At 36.5% G+C, this 24084-nt stretch overlaps 1 protein-coding gene across 1 annotated transcript in view; it reads left to right on the forward strand.

Annotated features, from left to right (window-relative positions):
• Window positions 1-23291, forward strand: part of SPATA17 (spermatogenesis associated 17) — a 175049-nt gene extending 151758 nt beyond the window's left edge. Inside the window, exons 5-6 of the mRNA XM_006890573.1 lie at window positions 18837-19040; window positions 23139-23291. Of these exons, the coding sequence (XP_006890635.1) occupies window positions 18837-19040; window positions 23139-23291 (357 nt within the window). The remainder of the gene's footprint in view (window positions 1-18836; window positions 19041-23138) is intronic.
• Window positions 23292-24084: the final 793 nt, after the last annotated feature.

Consider the following 24084-nt stretch of genomic DNA (forward strand, 5'->3'; position numbering starts at 1 on the left):
ATAATTAAAAAGATCTGGTGTGAAAAGCAATGTATATGAATTTTATGAACTCTGTATGTAAACCAGTATAAAATTAAAAAATTAAAAGTTCCTCAAAACAAATGAAAACACAATATATAAAAACCTCTGGTACAAAAGTAAGGCAATCCTCAAGGGACAATTCATAAAAATAGGCAAATGCATACAAAATGAAGGAAGAGCAAAATTAATGATCTAACTCAACAACTTTAACGAATAGACAACAACAGTCTAACTTCACAGCCTCTAGAAGAAAGGACATTATAAGGACAAGAGCTGAAGTCAAGAGATAGAAAACAGAAAATCAACTGAAACAAAAGAGGACTGAGACAAAAACAGAGATTTGTACACCAGTATTCATAGCAGCATTATTCACAATAGCAAAAACATGAAAACATCCCAAATGACTGGGTTGAGAACTTGTGATGCACAATTTCTATGCGCATGATACTATGCAGCACTCAGGAGCAATGATTTTGAAAAATACTAAATAAAATGTGAGAATCTAGAGAGCTTATGATAAGTGAATTAACTCAGGCATATAAGAACAAACACTGCCTAAGAGCATTATTATAAAAACAGAAGGATAACTAGTAAGATGCCTATGGATATCCCAAGAGGGCAGGGGGAAGGGAGGTTGAGGCTGGGAGAAGGTGGAAATCATGAGGTCTTAGGGTTTGAAAAGTGGCAAGAGGGCATGCAAAAACCAACCAGTGTCCATGAATGAAACACAATGTAAACAAATTATTGTATGCAAATCAATTTAAAAATTATAAAAGGGTAATCAATAGAGGAACCTAGACAGAGGGAGAGAGAAATGTGGAACCAAACTGAAAAATGATGGAAATAGACGTTTGCTGATCTGATAGAGACTTACAGAACCCCAAGACTGTGGCCCTTTGTCATTCTTCAAGCCTAGAATGAAACTCACTCCCGTAGCTCAACTTTCAGCCAAACAATAGACAGGCCTGTAAGGCTACCAGTAAACCTGGAGAGTAACCTATTCCGTAGAACGACTAATAATACAGGGTTAAAGTAGCAACATTTGTCCAGAGGTAGTACCCAGAAATAGGATAGAAGGTAGGAATGAAATGATAATCCTAAGAGAAATGAGAAGAGTGTGGTTATACTTTATGTATTATAATTAATGTTATAAAATTGAATGTGCTCTAACAGTTGAATGGAACAAATTTGCTTTGTAAACTTTCACTCAAGATCACAATAAAAAAAAAGAAAAAAGTGACATTTTAATTCCTTTAATTAAAAGATAACATATTAACATTTTAAAAACTCCTAAGTGTTCAATGAATTATCACAAAGTGTTAGGCAAAATCTCTAGTTAATATGTTCTTAATTAATACTTTTTGTACGAGACCCACAGATATATTGATCTACAAGTGATGTTATGGTCTATAAGATCTAGACTTAAGATCACTTACGATTTTGTGAAATACGGTATAACATGGGAGGATCTAGACAGCACTATGCTGTGTGAACGAAATGACATAAGGACAGATCATGCATAAGGCCATTATTATATTTGTTGTTATTATTATTACACAAAGGATAATGAATAAGATATTTATAAAAGTCCAAAAGAGGAAGGGGCAGGGGACAAGGGAGAGGGGCAAATTACTAGGATAGCTGAATTCAGTGAGCAGATAGAGTGTGTGTGTGTTTTGAAGGAATGGGAAAACCCCATTTTGGACCTGAAAAGATAGGGTAAAGGAAGGCATAGGTCAATAGTAATTGACTTTATTAAACACAATGTGTATAAATATAATTGTGTGTGTAAAAAATAGTTTATATTGTTTTTGTGTACCATTGAGTTGGGATTGACTTATAACTGACCCTCCAGTGGGTATTTCAGAGACACTTTAATCAATGACAAGAGATTGCCCATAATTCTTCCATGGAGCAACTTGCAGATTCAAACCGAGTGCCTTTGCAATGGCAGCACAGCTCCTTACCACCAGACCACAAAATCTCCCTGAGAAGTTCATAGCCAAGAGCAATAGCCCTAGGATGTCAACCCACTCCATATCTAGAAAGTGTCAGTGTTGCCCAGGGTGACACAACTTACAAGCACTGGATAGGAAAATATGTGCATGTGTAAAGAGAAGCAAAGTAACATTTATACACAGAAAGAGAAACAAAGTAAGTTCCGCATCAGTAGGTTACCTCCTGTAGTCAGCACTGGGTGGCGGGTTTCATGGCCCCTCTCAGATTGCAGGCAAAGACTTCTGTTTCCTCTGCACCAGAAATGGATGTTGCCATGGACTTGGTCAAGTGTCATGTGATGCACACACAGAAGGCAGAACAAAGACATGTGCATGAGGTTCATGTCAGGATGATATAATGAAATAAGACAAGACATTCAGTACAGATTGTGTTGGTTTCATGTAAGGAAGTAGTAGAAGCCTGATTGGCAAGTCAGAAGAGGTCTTTTTTTTGCCAACTTGTATATATTTATTTCCTTTTCTGAATGCTTTTTCCAACCTAATTTCCATCAGATAAATCCATCCCTATCCTTTATGATACTACTGAAACATTAGACATGCTATCCTCCCAGACACAGAAGTATGTGTGTACACACACACACACACACACACACACACACACACATCCCTCAGAACTACTTAGTGTTTTAGAATTACTTGTACATTTAAAAATAGTTAATAATCAACTCAGAATATTTATATTTCAATAAGCAAGATAACATAGAACCCTATGATTCATCATCAACTTGATGCTATCTAACAACAATAGAGAAAATGTGCTTGGCTGGGTTATGTCTTGGAGTAGGGTAGTGTCTTTCAGTTTATTCCAAGAGTATGGATGTTAATGAATTGATTAGAGAGTTGACTCTTTAGTAGGCCAACATCATGGCAGAAAGTAAACCTAATACATGTTTGCTGACAAACCACTCAGGGGCTAATTAAGACATGGAGCAAAGTAAAATTAGTCACCAAATGCAATGGAGGAAAGAGAGCTTAAGCAGAAAAGCAGAAATCAAAGCCAAAGATGGAACACTTGCCAAAGACAGGGGCTAGGAAGGTAGCTAAACTACCCAAATGGTGGTATAAGGGACTAGGGAAAGGAGGACATTAGAGAAATTGCCTAAAGCAAAAAACACAGTTTTAGTCTGGCTCTAGCCCACTTTTCCCATCTGATTCTAATGACACCTTCTTCATAGAATCTGGTTTCTTGAATTATTTGCTCAGCATAAAGATTGAAAAGGCATTGAGAAAAGACACAACTCTGACACATACCTTTCTTAGTTTTAAACCATGTAATGTTCCCTTGCTTTTGTTCACACAACTGCTTCTTGATCTAGTACAGATTTTGCATCAATTAAGTGTTTTGGTTTTCCCATTCTTCTCAATGTTAGCCACTATTTCTTACAAGCCATACAGTCAAATGTCTTTGTATATTCAATAAATCACAAATAGACATTCCTTTAGCATTCTGTACTTTCAGTCAGGATCCATTTGACATCAGCAGTGATATCCCTGATGCCACAGCCTCCTCTAAATTCAACTTGAACTTCTGGAAGTTGTCTGTTCTAGCAGTTTTTTAATTATCTTCAGCAGTATTTTACTTGGATGTGATATTAATGATGTTGTTGTCTGCTCTCAAGTTGGAACTGACCCTTAGCTGAGCCTCTAGCGGGTTTTCAGAGGTAGTTAATCATACAGGAGGAGATTGCCCTTCCTTCTTCCCCAGAGCAGCTAGTGGCTTTGACCTGTGTGCCTTTGGGATTTCCATGCAGCTTCTTGCCACTAGGCAACCAGAGCTCCCATTGCTTGATAAATTCAACATAATGTTGAATCACCTTCTTTTCGAATGGGAACAAGTATGGATATTTTCCAGTCAGTCTACCAGTCACCTGTTCTCTGAATTTCCTGACATAAATTTCATGGTGAGGAGGTCCAGAGGTACATTTGTTAGTTGAAACATTTGTTATTCCATTGATTCTAGGGCCTTACTTTTGCCAATGCCTTCAGTGCCATTTCAACTTCTTCCTTCATTACCATTGGCTCTTCATCATAATGGTACTTCCAGAAATATTTCGGTATCAGCCAATTCTTTTGTGTATTCTTTCCATCTTTGGATCAAGTTTGGAGAAATATTCATCAATAGCCTATCTTATGTAGATATACAATCTTGCTCACTGAAAGTGAGGAGAACTTGAAGTACTTGTTGCAGATCAAACACTGAAGCTGTCAATATGGATTGCATCTCACTGTCAATAAAAGAATTCTCCCCACTGGAATGACAGAAAAAGACTGAAGCAGTCAATTATTTCATTTTACTTGTATTCACAATGAATACACTTGGTAATAGCTCTCAGGAGATCAGGAGATTTACTGTTCTGGGAAAGTCTGTAGCCTGGGACCTCAAATTATTGAGGAGCAATGATGGGAGTTTGAATCAGCTATGGTCTTTTCACTTGCTGTGCATCTGAGATGGACAGTGAATAAGGATGACAGAAGAAGAATTCATTCCTTCAAGTTATAATGTTGGAGAAGAGTACTGAATATCCCCCAGAGTCTAGCAGTCCTCTAGCAGTCAGAGTACTTATTGGAGGCAGAGATGATGAAAATTTGTCTCACATACTTGGGGCATGTTGGTAGGAGAGGCTAATTTTTGGAGAGGGACATCATGCCTGGAAAGGTGGAGGGACGGCAAAAGAGAGGAAGATCCTCAAGTGGATTGACACAGTGACTAAAGCAATGAATTCAAGTGTATCAGAGATTGTGAGTATGGCACAGCATAGGGCAGGGGTCATGTCTGTTGTTCATAAGGTTACACACATACTCAACTCAATAGCACCTAACAATAACAACCCACTGTCATTTATTTGAGTATCACTCATGGTGACTCTCCATCAGATTTTCAAAGCTGCAGATATTTACAGGAGACTTCCTATCTTTCTGTTGTAGAACAACCAGTGGATTTGAACTACTGTCTTTTCAATTAGCAGCCCAGCATGTTGCAGACTTTAGTCTAGCTCTAGCAGGGACAGCTCAGACAATGCCTTGACATTTACATGTAAAGAACGATTAATTTAGTGGGACAAAAGCCCAGGGAGTCTTTTAAAAGAATGTTTTCCTAGAAAGCCTTTTAAAATGGCAGTGTAGTAAAATGGAAAAGAAAAGCTATTATTTCAGTCCCAAGATTTCCTGATTCTTGTGATATTATGATGGTGTTTCAGAAGACTCAAGTCAGAGCTTACTTCTTCTTTCTTACCTCATAGTCAATACACTTGGCTTTGAGTTAATGAAATCTTGTGATTTCTGCACAAGAACAGAATCTGAATTTGCAAAGGTAGTCTAGAACCATATAATTACCATTCCAGGGTGAACCTCCAGCCCTCATCCTGTTCCAGCTCTGCAGCATCTGCCCAATTAAAACAAACCTGGAAGCAGGAGAGGCATCCACTTCCGAAATAGCTTGCCTCTGGAAACCCTATGAACTTGGAGAAATAATGAAAGTTATACAAGTGTTCAGGTCTTTCACTCATAGGGTCACTATGAGTCGTCTGTGACTCGACACTTAACAACAACAACAACATATGCAGATGGTATGATAGTGTTCCTCGAAAACCCTAAATACTCTGCTTAAAAAGTATTAGACCTATTTGGCAGAGTGGCAGGATACAATATCAACATGCGAAAATAAAAAGGCAGTCCTGAAGGGTATTCATAGGTACAGTATATATATATATATAGTACGTCACCTACCTACTTACCTTCCAGCGGCCTAAGATGCTGAGATCCCGAAGGCAGCCAAGATACTCACTTCTAAGAAAAACAAGGTTAAATACTATGCCATCATCAAGTGTCCCCTGATCACAGAGCCAGCAATGAAGAAGGTAAAACACTTGTGTTCATTATGTATGTCAGGGACAATAAGCATCAAATCAAACAGCTTGTAAAAAAGCTCATGACATTGATGTGGCCAACGCCAACACTACACTTTGGTTAGGTATGATGGAGAGAATAAAGTATATGCTCCACTTGCTCCTGATGTTGCTTTAGGTGTTTCCAACAAAATTTCCATTATCTAAACTGAATCCCTGACAGACTCCTTTCCTGATTTTGAACCATGCAGTGTTTCCTTGCTCTGTTCTGACAAATGCTTCCTGGTACAAATATAGGTTTCACATAAGCACAATCAAGTGTTCTGGGATTCCCCTTCCTCTCCAGGTTAGCCACAGTTAGTTGTGATCTGCATAGCCAAATGCCTTTGCATGGTCAGTGAATCACAGGTTGTTGGTGATAATGTCTCTAGTGCCACAACCCTTTTATTATTATTATTATTTATTATGCCACTTTATTTACAAAATTAGAATACATTGTTTTTCACACCAGAGTCTTCCAAGTTCCTTCTTTTAAACCAAGCTTGTATTTCTGGTATTTCTCTCTCAATGTACTGTTTCAGTACATCAAGAGGAGGAATGTGGCATTATGATTGGAGGAAGACTAACCAACAACCTTTATTATGCAGATGAAGCAACCTTGCTTGCTGAAACTCAGGAGGACCTGAAGCACTTGCGGCAGAGGGTCAGGGACTGTATGTAGTCTTCAACATGGACTGAAGTTCGACATCAAGAAGACAAAAATTCTCACCACTGGGCCAATTGGAAGCACCATTACAGATGGAAAAGAGATGGAGGTTGTTAACAATTACAGCTTGCTTGGCTCCACAATCAACACTCTAGGCACCAGCTGTCCAGATCAAAAGACAAATTGCATTTGGTAAATCTGCTATCAAGAACCTATCAGAAGTATTGAGAAGCAACGATGTCTGTCTAGAGACTAAGGTGCACCTCATCCAGACCATGGTCTTCACAATGACTTGTTATGTGCATCAGAGAGCTAGACAGTGACTAAGAATGAAAGAAGAAGAATTGATGTCTTTGAGTTGTGGTGCTGGAGAAGAGTCTTGAACATACCATGGACCACCAAGAAGACAAATGGGTCTGTCTTGGAAAGAGTGAAACCAAGTTTCTCCTTGGAGGCTAGGATTTTGAAGCTGTCTCACATAGTTTGGTAATGTGGCCAGGAGGGACCAGTCCTTAGAGACAATTATCATGCTTGGAAGGGAGGAGGAACAGCACAGGAAAGGAAGACCCAAGATGAGATGATTGATACAGTAACTGGGACAATGGAATCAGTGTGTTGGAATCAGTGAAACTGGCTCAGGATAGGGCAGGCTTCAGAGCTGTTTTATCTAGGGTTGCCATGAGTCACAAGCAATTTGACAGCATGTAACCACAATAATAGCAAACTGAATCCAGCTGGTTAATTCTAAATAGAAATTTTTCACACACACACACACACACACACACACACACACACAAAGATGGAAGGCGTACGTTGAGGCACTCTCCAAAAAAGAATTGATCACACTGAACCATTTCAAGAAGTTGTTATTTGTTGTTGTACTGATGGAACAAGTCCCAACTGCCCTGACATCACTGGCAAAAAGTAAGGCCCCAGCAACTGATGGCATATCAATCACACATTTCAACAAACAGATGTAGTTCTGGATGTGCTTACTAGTGTATGCCAAGAAATTTGGAAGAGAGCTACCTGGCCATCCAACTGGAAGAGATCCATGTTTGTTGCCATTCTAAAGCAAGATGACCCAACAGAATGCAGAAATTGTCAAACAGTATCATTCATATCACATGCAAGTAAAATCTTACTTAAAAAGCAGAACACTCTATTATTAGGAAAATTCAAACTTCCAGAAATTCTACCTGAATTCAGGAGAGGCTACACACAGTATGAGGGATATTGTCATAGATGTCAGGTGAACCTTGATTGAAAGGAGAGAATTTCAGAAAGATGTTTACTTGGGTTTTATTCCTTCAATAGAGGCATTTGACTCCATGGGTCATAACAAACTGGATTAACATGGAGAGGAATCGGAGTTTCAGAACATTTAACTGTGTACATGTGAAACCGCTATATAGACCAAGAAGTAGTTGTTCAAGTAGAACATAGGAACACTACATGGTTTATCATTAGGAAAAGTGTGCTTAAGGGTTGTATCCTTTCTCCATACTTATTCAATATTCAGTCTGAATGCTGAGCAGATATTAGAAACACTGGCCTCACTGTAGAAAAATGTAGCATCAGGATTGGAGGAAGACTTATCAGTGAACTGTATTAAATAGATGACAACGTTGCTTGCAGAAAATGAAGAAGACTTGGAGCAAATACTGAAAAAAAGCAAAGACCAAAGCATTCCTTTGGATTTTATCTCAATATGAAGAAAACAAAATCACCAAAAGAACAATTTTTCAACCTTACTATAGGTGATGAAAAGAATGAAGTTGTCAGTTTCATTTTACCTGGATCCACAATCAACAACCAGGGCGGCAGCAGTCAATAAATCAAAATACATGTTAGCTAGGGAAAGTCTACTCTCAAGGGCTTCTTCAAAGTGCTAAAGAGGAGGGATGTCAGTTTAAAGACTCAGGTGCATTGGATGCAAACCATAGTATTTTCAGCTGTTTTAGATGTGTACATCTAAAAGTTGGACAACGGGGTAATAAAGGAGACCAAACAAGAATCAATACCTTTGAGCTGGATGAAGTGAGTCTAGAGTCCTCCTTAGAAGTAAGAATGGTAAAACTTCATCTTACATAATTTTGGCACGTTGTCACGAGGGGCCAGTCTTTGTTGTTATGTGCCATTGAGTCTTCTCCAACTCATAACAAGTCTATACACAATAGCTCTGAATCCTGTCCTACCCTGAGCCAATCTCACTGTCTCCTATTACCTGCCCCTATTACCCCAGTCACTGTGTCAATCTATCTCATGCAGGGTCTTCCTCTTCTACATTATCCCTCATCTCATCCAAGCATAATGTCCTTCTCCAAAGACTGGTCCTTTCTGGCAACATGGCCAAAGTATGTGTAACAGAGCTTCAAAATCCTTACCTCCAGGAAGCAATTGGAGTGCACCTTCTCCAGGACAGCCTCATTTCTTCTCATGACAGTCCATGGTATGTTCTATACTCCTTAAAGAAAGACATAATACTGGGAAAGATAGAGGGTCCATGAGTAGAGGAAAACCTTCAACAAGATGAACTGATGCAATGACTACCACAATGAGCTTGAGCATGAAAAAAATCATGATAATGGTGCAGGATCGGGCAAGCTTCAGATCTGTTGTTCATTAAGGCCGCTATGAGTCTACTTGATAGCATCTAACAACCGCAAAATCATTTATTAAAATGGTTGTTGAACTAATGAGATCAGCTACATCAAAAGAATTCTTTTCCTTATTTATTTTCTATTCTATAACATAAAAATAAAAATGTACCTTTTCTTTGATACGTAAAATAAATGAGGAAATACTGAGTATGTTCTAGAATGAAAACATTACAGAACAAAAGTTCTTTAATGACATTTGAGTGATCATTTAAAGTGCATTTTTCAATAGAACTTATCTCTTGCACTGTATACCGCTGAAGAACTTGCAAATTCTTCTTCAAACAGATTTAACTTAACTGTTGCCATTTGAAATCTCTCCTTTTTTCTGCACCACTAAGGAATTCATGGTTTCACAATTAGTGTGCAAACAACCTGGTGATATTGGTACACACGATTTTACTGATGTTCCACTTCAGTGCTGTACATCCTGGAAAAGTTCTAAATATCCCCTGAAATCCACTTTTTTTACTTTCTGAAATGTACATTTTACTTCACTGCATTCAAAATACTTGACTCAAATATTTTAAAATTCTGTTAATTGAAGAAAAAGGGGGAAATATCACTTTTTATTTTTAAAAAATAATTTATCCTCCTTTGTTCAGTGAGTCATAGACTAGAGATGCCTTGTCCCTCCATTTCTCCCTTTTCAGAATATTTTACCTAATAAACTCTTCTTTACTTGCATAGAAAACTCTAGAATTCTGTTTTGCTATTATAACTTAACAGAAGCACAAACCCAAATTTAAGGAACACACTGATGACATTTTTTTTAATGTGAATGTTTTATTTTTTTTTACTGGTTTACTTAAAAAGTTTGTATACATTGTTTTTCACACTGAATCTTTCCCATTTTCTTAACCCTCTCCACCCCACTACCCCGTCAAATTGTGTGAACCTGTGATTATGCCTCCTACCCATCCTCACCCTGTGCTCCCACCCTCAGCCCTCCTTAGATCCTCACACGTTTTACTAGTTATCTATGCTCTCCAGTCCCTCCCAAGTTAGGTAGTGATTTACAAAATCATTGTTCCTGTATGCTGCATAGTATTCCATCATGCGAATGCACTATATTTACTTAATTCATTCAGTTGTGGTTGAACATTTGAACTATTCCTATGTTCTTGTGATGGTGGATAAGACTGTGATGCCTCATTCACATTTTCTTGAGATATATTCCAAGCAGAGCAAAATCGCTGAGACATATGGAATTCCTATGTTCAGCTTTCTGAGGAAACATCATACTGCCTTTCAGAGTGGTTGTAACATTTTACAGTTCCACTAACAGTGTCTCCTTCAGTTTCAGCAAGCAGGGCTGTGTCATCTGTTATTGTAGATTGTTAATGAGTCTTCCTCCAATCTTGATTCCACACGCCTCCTCATAACACCCTGCTTCCCAAATGATCTGTTTTGCATACAGATTGAAAAGGTCTGGGGACAGGATGCATCCCTGGCACACTCCTTTCTTGATTTTGAACCATACAGTGTTTCCTTGCTCTGTTCTGAGGACTGCTTCTTGGTCCAAGTATAGGTTTCATATAAGCACGATTAAGTGTTCTGAGATTCCTGTTTTCCTCAATATTAGCCACCATTTATTGTGATCCACACAGTCATATACCTTTGCATAGTCAATGAAACACAGATAGGCATTCTTCTGGTACTCTCTGCTTTCTGCCAAGATCCATCTGACATTGGCAATAATGTCCCTAGTGTGATGACCTCTTCTAAACCCAGCCTGTATTTCTGGCAGTTTTCTGTCAATGTACTGTTTAAGTCTTTTCTGGATAATCTTTAGCAGGATTTTTCTAGTAAGTGATATTAGAGATATTGTTTGATAATTTTCACACTCTGTTGGGTCACCTTTTGGGGGGGAATGGGAATAAATATAGATCTCATCCAATCAGCTGGCCAAGTAATTGTCCTCCAGATTTCTTGGCACAACTTGGTGAGCACATTCAGGGCAGCATCTATTTGCTGAAATATGTCAATTGGTATTCCATCAATTTCTGGGGCTAGACATGAAACTCTTGCAAAAGGTCAAGGACTATAGTCTTTAATATGGATTGAGGCTCAACATCAAGAAGACAAATATTCTCACCACTGGGCCAATTGGCAGCACCATGTTAGATAGAGAAGAGATTGAGGTTGTTAACAATTACAGCTCAGATCCACAATCAATGCTCTTAACACCAGAAGTCAGGAAATCAAAAGATTAATTGCATTGGGAAAATCTCCTGTCATGGACTTTTCCAGAGTGCTCAAGAGCAACAATATCAGTCTAGATAAAAAGGTGCACCTAATCCAGGTCATGGTCTTCTCAATTACTTTTTATGGTTCAGACAGTTGGACAATGACTAAGGATGACAGAAAAAGAATAGATGCCTTTGAGTTGTGATACTGGAGAAGAGTCTTGAGCATACCATGGACCATCAAGAAAACAAATAGGTCTGTCTTGGAGAGGGTGAAACCAATCTCTCCTTGGAGCCTAGGATTTTGAAGCTCTGCCTCACTTACTTTGGACATGTGGCCAGGAATTTTTGGTGGTTGGAGAAGGACATTAAGCTCAGAAGGATGGATGGACAGTGCAGGAGAGGGAAACCCCAGATGAGATGGATTGATACAAAAACTGGGGGATTGATGTGTCAGAATTAGTGAGACTGGCTCAGGACAGGGAAGGGTTCAGAGCTGCTATAGATAGGGTCTCTATGCATTGCAAGCAACTCAACCAATAACATTCTATGACAGGTTCACAAGCAGGAATGGCATCCACTTCCTAAACAATATGCCTCCGGAAACTCTATGAATTTTGATAAATCTTCATAGTTGTAGAAAGGCTTCAGGCCTTTTGTTCATAGAGTCACTATGAGTTGTGTTTGAACTGAAGACAATCAACAACAACCAACAGTGTATAAGAGTTCCTATCTCCACATCCTCTCCAACATTTATTATTTGCAGTCCTGTTACACTCTGCCATTATTACTGAAGTGAGATGGTATCTCATTGTGGTTTTGATTTGTATCTCTCTTATTGCCAGTGATTTTGAGCACTTCTCCATGTATGTGTTGGCTGTCTGAATATCTTCCTCTCTGAAAATTCTTTGCATGTTTTTGCCCATTTTTTAATTGTACTTTTAAGTCTTTTTCTTGTGAAGGCTCAGGATTATTCTGTAAACTATTGATATGAGACCCTTGTCTAAAGTGGTATTGTGAAATGTTTTTTCTCAGTAAGTTTTCTTTTCACTCTGTTTGAAAAAGTTTATGAAGTACACAGGGATTTAATCTTCAAAAGGCTCCATTCATCAATTTTATCCTTTCCACATTGTACATTTCTGACCATACTTAGTAGTCTCTTTACACCATAGACAAGACCACCTAAGCTTGATCCCAGTTTCTCTCTGAGAACTTTATGGTTTTAGGCTTTACTCTCAGATTTCTGATCTACCTTGAGTTGATTTTTTTTTTTATATGGTGTGAGATGTGGACTCTGTTTCAGTTTTCTGCTGGTAGCTGTCCAGTTTTGCCAGCACCATTTTGTTGAAGAGTTTGTCATTGCCCCATTTGATAGGTTTTATTGTCGAACATCAGTTCATCATATATTGATAGGTTAATTTCTGAGTTCTCAATTCTATTCCATATACATTGTTATACCAGTACCACGCTGTATTGGTTTACTATCATATAGGTTTGTTTTGTTTTTGTTTTTGTTTTTTTACATAGTAGACAAATTTATTAAATATGAATTAGAAACTTAACAAAATGTTTTCATTTTGTTATCAAATAACAAATAAGCACAACCCAATATTTATACTAGATACAAAACAAATTACTTTTATTCTACTAGTATAGCTTTTCTTATATTGCTGCTAATCTTTTAATGTTACAAATTTTAAGTTGCACTAAATGATTGCACAATATCGCGTAGGTTTTAAGGTCAGGAAGTGCTATGCCTCCCACTTAATTTTTGTTCTCAGAAGTGTCTTGCTTATTCAGTGTCTCTTGCTTCTCCAAATAAACTAGAAAATTTCTCTTTCAATCTCCATGAAAAAATGAATTTGGTGTCTGTATTGAGATTGTGTTGAGTGTGTAGATTCCTTTTGGTAGGACTGTCATTTTCACAATATTAAGTCTTCCTATCCATTAACATTTTCCCATTTCTTTAGATCTTTTATTGTGTCTCACAGAAATGTTCTGTAGTTTTCTTTGCACATGTTTTTATTGTCACTAGTTATATTCACACCTAAGTATCTCAATTTATGGTTGACTATTATAAATGGTATTGTTTTCTTGGTTTTCTTCTCTGAGTTGTCTTTGTTACTGTAGAGGAACCTCACTGAATTTTTAATATTTATCTTATATCCTACCACTCTACTAAATTGGCCTGTTAACTCTAACAGTTTTGGGGTTTTTTTGTTGAGTCCTTAGGGTTCTCTGTGTACACTATCATATCATTTGCATATAGGTGCAGTTTAACCATCTCTTTGCTGATCTGGATGCCTTTCATTTCCTCCTCTTGTCATATTGCCCTAGCAAGCACTTTCAATAGAAAGTGCTCTATTCACTTTTGAATAGAAGTGGTGACAGTGGGCATCCTTGTGATGACAGTTTCTTGGTGACCACATTTAGGGAGCAGTCTGACTACTGCTTAGTGGTTTTGTTTTTTTGTGTTTTTTGTTTGTTTATTTGTTGTGTGTGTATGTGTTTTAAGTACTTTGACATCCATTAGAAGACAAAAACATTGTTTTATAACTCTCTCTAAATAGAACTGTTTACTTCTGACAGTATCCAAAATTTTGAGTCAAAAGACAAAAAAGTAATTCTGAGTTTTGTTCCTTTTTGTGTCAATGCTTTACTTCAGTTTGTTGTGAAACTGTCATGTGCAAATAATAAATTCTGAATTCTCCTCCTGACGTTGATTGTATAATAGTCCGTCATCACTGGAAGAATTTATTTTTAAACCTTTTTTAATTTTTTTTTAATTTTTGTGTGAGTGTACCATCAAATCAGATCTGACTGGTACAGGAGGAGATTGTTCCTCCTTTTCCCGGCAGAGCATCTGGTGGATTCGAACCGTGTGCCTCTGGGATTGTAGTTGCAGCTCCTTGCCACTAGGCCACCAGAGCTCCCCAATAATTTATTTTTAAACAATAAAAACCGGTTATTTCTCATATGGTGATAAAATATTGGAAAATAGAAAAATTAGTAATATTCATGTATAACTATAGATGTACACATTTTTTTCCTAGATTTTTTCCTATATTGTAGAAATTTGTGTTACGAGTAAACCCCAGTAACGAAGAAAAGAAAAAAAATTAAAAACTAGATCAATTTGCGAGTGGAAAGTGACCAGAAAAAAAAAAATCATTATTATTTAAAGCAGTGGCAACTTCAAATGGAACAAGTTTATCCATTTATTCTCAACACAATTGAATTTTTAAGTCACTTTACCTTACTATATTTAAGTATGATAAGAAGTGAGAAGAAAAGAGTGAACTGGTGCATTGTTAGAAATATGGAATGGTTCAAAATATTAATGTAATGCTAAGGGTGACTGGGTAACAAATGGTACATTTGCTCGTTGCTCAACCTGACATAATTAATATTCTAGGTCATGCTTAAGTTCCCATGATAGAGGGACTGAAGGGGAGAATTCAAGAAAAAAAAATATATATCTATTATATAACTCATTGACTTTTTTTTCTTTTGACGAGTCAGAATCATAGCCTTTAAAAAAATCTGTGCTTTCACACCTCATTTGCTGTATTCACCACTGGGCCACCAGTCAGCAGCTGGGTCTGATGCAGGGAGGTCAGTAAGAAGCTATTAGCAGAGTTCTCTCCTGAGATTTCTTGGGTCTTATTGAGTTGGATGTTAGCATGACAGTACTGAAAATAACTCAGTTGTAGTTTCTTTCTTTCTCTTTTTTTTTTTTTAAACGGTTAACACAGATTTCCCCATAGTGTTGGTCACTCTAGAAAATTATTTCCGAAAATGAAGTCCCAGAAAGCAAGCCTGGCAGTAACCCTTCTAAGTAGTGAAAGATGTGAAAACAAACCATTATTCTTACATTATTCTTGTAAGGTGCCTTACAGATTATGAAATGTTGCAATTGAGGAAATAATAAGCTAAAGTTATTTTATTCACTTAAAGAAATATCAATAGTATGGATACTGGATCAATATACATAAATAAGATATCTTTATGCTCTAGGGATTGAGGATGGGCTTAACTGTTTTCATTGGTGTAAATTATCAAATAAAGTAATTTCTAAAATCTTGACACCTTGAAGACTTCAAATAGGTACATTTTAAATTCAATTAAAATATATTTTCTATCCATATTTGATTTAAATTGCAAAGAGAATACACATGAGAAGGTCCCCAGATAGGTTGCAAAATATAATTTAAGAAAGCTATCATATCTACTGATCTATTTGCATTTCCCATCTACCCTATGTATACATGTGCATGCAAATGTGGAAAAGATCAAGGCTTTCTAATGGTGTTCAGCTAATGGCTGCTTGCATTTTTACAGATAGTTACTTTTCAGTAATAAACTATAATTCAGTTAAATTCTATATATTTCACTGTGGTAAACTGCAAGTCTATAGAAAATTTAGTAATAGTGAATATAAATTTAATTTAGTCACTAAGCAAAATGCTATTGTCTTATATCTCTCCCATAGACTGTGTAGACAGAGTTGTATTTAATGTCAGAATCATCTATTTTAGTAAATCTTTTTTTCTATTTGGAATTGATACATGCTGCTCTTATACAATCACACTAAAAATAAGCTTAAAAATCACTATTCACTGAAAGTTATTATGAATATATGTATTTTATTTTTATATTCACTTATCTACCTATAATCAAAACTATTCTGCATTTAGAGGTATGAGAGAGCATTAGTTAGCAAAATACCATTAAATCTTAGGTATAAAACTGTCCTCAACAATTTTTTTATATTTTCTTCTTGTATCAATTAAAGAGCAAAAAAACTCCTTAAAAAAGAAGTTCAAATATGGTTTTAAAATACAAAAATATGTTTATTTCTCTTTACTTATTTGTAATAAAATTCAATTTCTAATTCTAAAATAGGAAAAGTTGAATTGGACCTGGGCTATCTGGGTCAGGAACAGTGTAGTTCTAGATGATAACAATGTGTTTAAAAGTGGTTGAAAATGGATATATTAAGAAAGAAGGGAGTTCTTTGGAAATCAATCAATATGATTTTGAAATAAATTTCCAACTTTTGCTATATTTGAGAGTATCAGTAGCCTAGTGGTAAGAAGTTGTGTTGCAATCCCAAAGGCACACAGTTTGTATTCACCAGCTGCTGCTCTACAGAGGAAGGATGGACTATCTCTTCTTCTGGGATTGACTGCTTCTGAAAACCTGCTGGAAAGTCAGTTATGAATCAGGTCTGAATGGATGGCATACAGCTATAACAACTAAGACATTTATATTACTTTTGAAAGAGATAATCATGGGCCTTTCTTGTTATATCAAATAAGCATTCAGTATTGGAAGCAGGAGTGGCATCCACTTCCTAAACAACATGGCTCTGGAAACTCTATGAACTTTGATAAAATGTCGTTAGTTATAGAAAGGCTTCAGGCTTTTTGTTCATAGGGTCACTATGAGTCGTGATCAACTCGAAGGCAATCAACAATTCATTTATTGAGTGTTCACTACTTGTTGGACACTCTGCAAGGTCTTAAATGCAAAATGCAAAAGGTAGAATCCTGATGCACCAGATTCTTGCTTTGGTAAGATAGGCACACACAGAAATAACTAGGAAGCTCTTTCCCTCATCTATTTAAATGCAATGTTCATTATTTATCCTCTCTTTTCTTAGTTTCCTCCCAACCTCCATGTCATTCCTGTTTTATAACAGTGACACAATGCAGTATTTGTCCTTTTATGACTGAGATATTTCACTCAGCATAATGTCCTCCGGGGTAACCCATTTTGCAAAATATTTTATGAGTTCCTTTCTTTTCAATGCAGCGTAGTATTCCACTGTATGAATATATCACAGCTTTCCTATCCATTCATTGGTTCATGGGCACTTGAATTGCTTATATCTCTTTGCTATTGTGAAAAACATAGCAATAAACATGTGTGTGCATATATCTGTTTGGGTGGAAGTTCTGGTTTCTTTAGGGTATGATTCCCAGTAGTGCAATTGCTGGGTCTAATGGTATTTTTATTTCCAACTTTTTGAAAAAGGCCCATGCTGCCTTCCAGAAGTGGTTGTCCCATTTTACACTTCCACCAACAGTCAATAAGGGTTATATGATTAGGTAGGAGTTGTATTACAACAGTCCAGAATAAGAGGTGCATTGAAAAGAGGGCTGGGGGAGATGGGAAAGGAAGTTGTGCAACAATGAAAAAAATCTTTTAAAAGGGAAAAGTGACTTTGGGAGGGGTTAGGGAAGAAACTGTTCAACAATGAATGAACAGAAATCCAAATTTTCTGTGAACTTTTGTTAAAATATCAAGAAAATAATGTAATCATAAGAAGAAGGAAGTAATGAGCAAGGATGTCAAATGCTGCTGAAAGGGAGAAAAAAGACCAATAGGGAGAACTGGATAAACTGATCAACATAGAGAATCTGATCATATTTCTTGAAGCCATTTTAGTGATATTATGAAGATAGAATCAAATTTGTAGGCTGTTAATGGAACCCCAAATGTACTTTGGATAGGGGAGGCATAGTAAGTATAAATTCTCCCCCATTAAATGTTGTTGTTAAGTGCTGTCGAGTTGCAGGCGACTCATAGCGACCCTATGAAAGAGAGTTCTCAACACTTGTGTGTCTCTCATCCTCTCTCCAGGTTCATAGGGTTTCTGGAGGCAAGTTATTACAGAAGTGGATGCTGCTCCTGCTTCCAAGCTTGTTTTAATTGGGGAGTTTCACCCAACACTGTCCACCATGGGTAACCAACCATTAATGCATTTGACACATCAGCGTCACAGAAAATAATTAAATAGGTCAGTCATAATCTATAGGGCCCTAAGACCAGAGAAGAAATGTTGGGTTCAGGTCTGAAATAGATGTGAGCAATCATATGAAATAATATGAGAAAGGCAATCCTTAAAAATATAACAAAAAATAAAATAACTAGGAAGCAATGTGATTGATGGATGCTATGACGGCCAACTATCCTGACCATTAAAGAAGTATTAGGGATAAGGAACCAAATCCTGCTTAGATAAGTTGTAACATAATGTTAGGTAGAAAACATACAGTTTTCCATTGTCAGTAGCTAAGATAGGTTACTTGTTCAAATCCAGAGAACCAATGAGCTAAGAGGCAATTGCAGGATTGAGATTGAGCAAAAAGCAAGCCAGCTCTGCCAGACTTTCTCATAAATTCTGTGCAGGCCAGACATCTGTGAATTTGCCACTCAACCAATTGGCTGCATATTTTATTACATAAAACCTCATCAAGATAATGCCAATTATAATTGCTAAACCAGAGCAGCCAAGTTGATACACAACCTTAACCATCACATGTAAGATATCATGCCCAAATTTTATCTTATTTCAGATGAAAATGAAAATGTCTTTCTTCTTCTTTTAGATCCCTGGAATATATAATTCGCCATTCAGAAAAGAGCCTGACCCATGGGAGTTGCTGTTACAAGAGGCAAAGCCTTTAAGCCACAAAAGACCTGCAGCAGCGCAGAAGCACACCATAGACCTTGACAACTGGATAGCTTGCACAAGTGCTCGCTCTTTCCCTCGGTCTGACGTTCTGCCACCCATTCATGGGAAGAAATATCAGGTACTCATTAATCCTAGAAGAATTCTGGCAATAAAGATATATATTTAAATTATTTTATTAAAATTTGTTTGCTCACAAAGTTCGTATACATTGTGTTTCACACTATTTTTCATTCATATTGTGTTTCATATAATCATTCCCATACAGTATGTTTTATAAAATCAATCACCATTGGACCTTACCCATCATTACCCTAACTTTTCAGGTCCCCACTGGATCCTTCCTATTTTCTTAACCCCCTCCCTCCACCCAACAAACTGTGCAACCCTGTGGTTTTTCCCCTAACCAACCTCACCCCTCTGTTTCCCCCTTCCCCCCCTTGCATCCTTATGCATGTTTTACTAGTTATCTTTCTATTTTTACAATAATGGTTTTATGCAGTATTTGTCCTTATAAGACTGAGTTAGCTTACCCAGTGTAATGCTCTCCAGTCTCTCCTAAGTTATTTAGAACACCTTGCTATGTTTTTCTTACTTGTTTCGGTTGGTTCCTACAACAACAAAAACTATTTTTTTTAAAAAAAAATCTAATATTGGGCAATAAACATAAAATACTTTATAAATACACACCATGGAAGTATAAAAATAATTCTTTAGTATTGTCATCTTTGTTGTCTTGACTGTGGAGGTAAAATATGGACTAATGTCTAGTATCCAGTTTTTAATATAAAAAGTATTATAACAATAGTTGTTATAGCATTGTTTCTGGGAAGATTATCAAATTCATATAATTTAACTTTTCATGTAATGATCCATGCATGTTATGCCATTTGAAAAATCACTTGCCTTTATGAACTTTGTAAATAAACCAGTATAAAATAAAAATTTTATTTTAAAAAAAAAATCACTTGCCATCGAGTAAATTTTGACCATGATAGTGACTTCATGTACACCACTGGGTAACTCATAAGCTGCTTTTCACACTGCCAGGCATTTAATCAATCACATATTAGGATAAATCTCCATTCTCTGCAGTGAAATATTTTCCAATTGTTGACCATTTGGATAGCAACTGAAGGCTAAACCACTGTCCTTAACAATCCACCTTTGAATATTTAATCCACATTTCATGCTGTATTCATAAAAATAGTTACTAGACCTGTATGGTATTTATACAGTAATTACACGAGCAGATTATCAGGAAATTATCCACGTCCTCTCCCTTCCTTATATTCTTTTGTGTGTTTTTTTTCTCTTCTTTCTTTCCCATTCTTCTATACTTTCTTTCTATTTTTTTCTTGTTTTTCCTTTCTCCTTTCTTCCTTTTCCCCTTCCTTCTGTCTTTGTCCCCATCTTTCTTTTATTTTATTCCCCCCCCCTTTTTCACGAGGGCTTTGAATCAATTCTTGCCTTCACCATTGCTTATGGAAGAAAGGAACTGACGAGATCCAAAGGTGTAAAATGTTGGTCTACTGGTACAGGAAAAATTGCAGGTCAACCCTCTGCTCAAGTTTACTCTCCTGCTTAGAAAACAAGGGCAGTGTACAGTGCTTACCTCAGAGATGGTGCTGACACACCTTTAATGTATGTCACCTTGCTCAGTCTTGACAATAATACAGGACAATAATCCTGAAATTGTCCCCATTTCCCCCCTTTATCATTCCAATACACTCACATTTTACAAATTTGTGTCTTCTGAATCTATGGCAGTGACCTTGAGTGAACTACTTTGAAGCCTGATTTCCCATTGAATGGATTGTTTTATGTCATGGTTTTCTTTTAACAACATTCCTTATGCTATTTAGTAATAATAAAGTTACATACATAGTTGGGGATATTTTAAATTAATACACTATGGTTCAAAGGATACTTTTGTATTCCAGTCACTTTTTACTTGACTATAAAGTAATATTAATTATTAAATATATAACAAAACATAAATATAGTTGTCTCTTAAAACTAAGACTTCAATAGAGCCAAGGAACAAACATGTAGAAACCAAAGCTAAGTGGCCAAGACCTATAGGTTTTGGCTGAGTCGGGGTTACTTAGATTTTATGGAATGAATTTGGTAAATTAGTATATTGAATAGATCTGGAGTTTTGTCTCGCACCTGTGATCTCAAGACATTCTTGATGTGCTTGGAAAGTGATTACCTGAGATGTAAATAGTAGGCTAACAGTAGGTAATAGCTAGTAACTAAGACATTGTGGCATAATAGAAGCTTGTTAGCAAGCATCAAGTTTGCTATTCAGGGTGGTGGTTATTTAGATCCAAGGCCAGACATTGATTATCCAAAGGCATAAACACTTGGGCTGGAAACCAAAGTACAAAGAAAGAGTCATATGTGTGAAAAAGTTGAGGTCATAAAAATGCAGTTAAATAAAAAGGAAGAAGACTTACTCTCTCTTTAAATTGTTTCTGAAAGAGGGCTCCTTTTCTGCCCCAATTTTAGTGTTACTGTAATTTTAGTTACTGTAACTGCAGACTTCTGGGGAGGGAGGGAAATGGAATAAACTTGCAAATGGTATATGTGTTATGTCAATAGAGAAACAGAAGTTACAGGGCAGAATTTGGTATGCTGGCCCCTTCAAAGTCATAGACCTGGAATGTCATTTGCTTATTTGTTCAAGCCTATTAGTTTTCCAAATCTCTTACAAGAGCTTCTTGAAAGCAATAGCAACAATGAAAATAATGATAAGACAATAAATAGCTACTACTTTTATGTGTTCACTATATTCAAAGTTTGATGTTGTATTCTTTTACAAATCTTCAGTGCAATTTTGTGAGATAATTGCTATTCTCATTTGACATATGAGGAAAGAGGCTTAGGGAAGTAATTTGTCTCCAGTTATATAACCAAATGCCAGTATTTTAAATCATCAAATTTATCTAAGTAAAAGAATAAGAATCTATCTTTTAAAAATCAGTATTTGATTTCTTAATATTTCTAGTAGTAAATCTTCAATCATGTAACTGTATCTTTAAAAAGTAAAGTTATAATGAAAACCCATTAACTACTTTCAAATATAGCAATCCTCTTGTCCAGCTGTGAAAAGTACTGGATGATACTTATTTGCCATTTGTGTTATTTACGGTCCATGACTTTTATGGTAACTGGTTCCTATTATTGGTTTCTATTAATGTAAAACATAAGTGAACCTAAATGAGGCGTGAATCATTTCTTTTTATTAGCCCCACAGTCTTCACTCAGTGCTAGCAGTACGTCTAGCTGTGTCTTGTTAGTGATAGCCTGTTTAAATTAGAGATCTTTTAGTATAAGGAATATGATTAGGAAGCTTTCCCCATTTATATCACTTCTCTCCTAGCTCAACAATAATGGTGAAAGAAAGAAAACACTATGTAATTAATGGCACAGCAAAACCTTGAGCTGCTTCTGATTTGTTCTGTATGTAGTATGCTACTAATTATACAACTGGTATCAGTAACTGGTAACTAGTAACTTAAAAATAGATTAGGCTGTAAGTTACCACATATTGCAACCGTGGGATTTCTTCTGGCATGTATTTGTGTCATTAACTGATTACTGTTAATATCAGAGTTATTACTCAAAGAAATTTAGGACTTTAAATAAAGAACACTTAAAATAGTTAAATATATGACCCTTCTAGATTTTAGGGCCCACCTAAAATATATGACTTTTCACTCACCTAAAAACATCAATTTGATTTTTTTAAAAAATATATGCTCTGCTGTGTCCATATTTAGGAGGACATTTTGGAAACTTTGCTCAGAATGCTCTTTATTAGTTTCCTTACTCAAAAAAGTAGAGAGGTTTGGATTGGTTGGTTTGGTCATGTTGGTTTTTTTCGGGTTGTTTTTTTCCCTTTATTAGAATAAATTTACATCTTTAAATTAGAAAAGAAGGTAACAAGTTTGCCAGATATAGCATGGAATTAAACTTAATGTAACTGGGTAGGTTTGTTTGATATAAAGCACATTTTTCATATCCCCTTCTACTTTAGAGAACCTCTCTAGAAGGTGATATTCTGTCATGCATTTCCTAATTAAGAGAAGAGCAAATTACTTTAAAAAATAACCTAGTAAACTTTCTATGCTTACTAGATACTCATCTTCCTCAATCATCAGTGACATGTCTAGAATGCTCCATAATGTTTCCTTTATCTCACGATAATCAGGGGCCCTTCCGTGATATGGCTGAAGTATCGCAGCAACGCTACAAGCCTTTGGAGCCAACCTTGCGGGTGGCAGAACCAATCGATGAGTTAAAGAAGGCCCAAGAGGCATTCAAAAGAGAGCAATGGATACACAATGTAAATGATAAGAAGTGAGTTATTACCTTAAAATTACATCTGTTTGATATTTAAACTGAATGCCTTAAGTTTAAGAGTATTTTTATTTCCTCATGAAGAGAATTATGTTGTTGGATTGTTTTGATTGCTGGGTTTTTGTGTGTGCACGCGTGTGTGTGATAAAGGGTGAAGTGATCATTTATCATTACCAAACATAATTTAGCATTCAACTCTTTTAGATGAGATATTGATAGGAACTAAAATGAATATATTATTTAACTGAAAAGGAGCTCTAGTGGCCTAGTGGGTAAGGAGTTGTGCTGCCAGCCCAAAGCAGGAAGCTCAAATCCACCAGCTGTACCATGAGAAAAAGATAACCAGCCCTTTTCAAGTGATTTACAGCCTCTGAAAACCGGCTCGAAGGTCAACTGTAATGTTTCTACCTTGATAGCATGTAACAACAACAGCAAAAAAAAAAGAAAATGAATGGTACTTTAAAGAGGTAAGTGAATAATACTTATGCATCTGTAAAGATAATCTATTTCATTATCTAGTGGAAAATCACCACTGGACCAATTGACAGCATCAGGATGGATGGTGAAGAGATTGAGATTGTTCACAGCTTTAGTTTGCTTGGCTCCACATTCAACATTCTTGGCACCAGCAGCCAGGAAATTAAAAGACGTATTCTATGAGGAGAAATGTGGGGTCAAGATTGGTGGATGATTTACCAACAACCTGCACTATGAGGATGACACAACCCTGCTTGCTGAAACTGAAGAGGACCTGAAGCGCCTGCTGCAGAGTGTCAAGGACTACAGCCTCCAATATG

This window comes from Elephantulus edwardii, unplaced genomic scaffold, assembly GCF_000299155.1.
Source record: "Elephantulus edwardii isolate Elephantulus edwardi_28Jun2011 unplaced genomic scaffold, EleEdw1.0 scaffold00090, whole genome shotgun sequence".
Taxonomy (NCBI): Eukaryota; Metazoa; Chordata; class Mammalia; order Macroscelidea; family Macroscelididae; genus Elephantulus; species Elephantulus edwardii.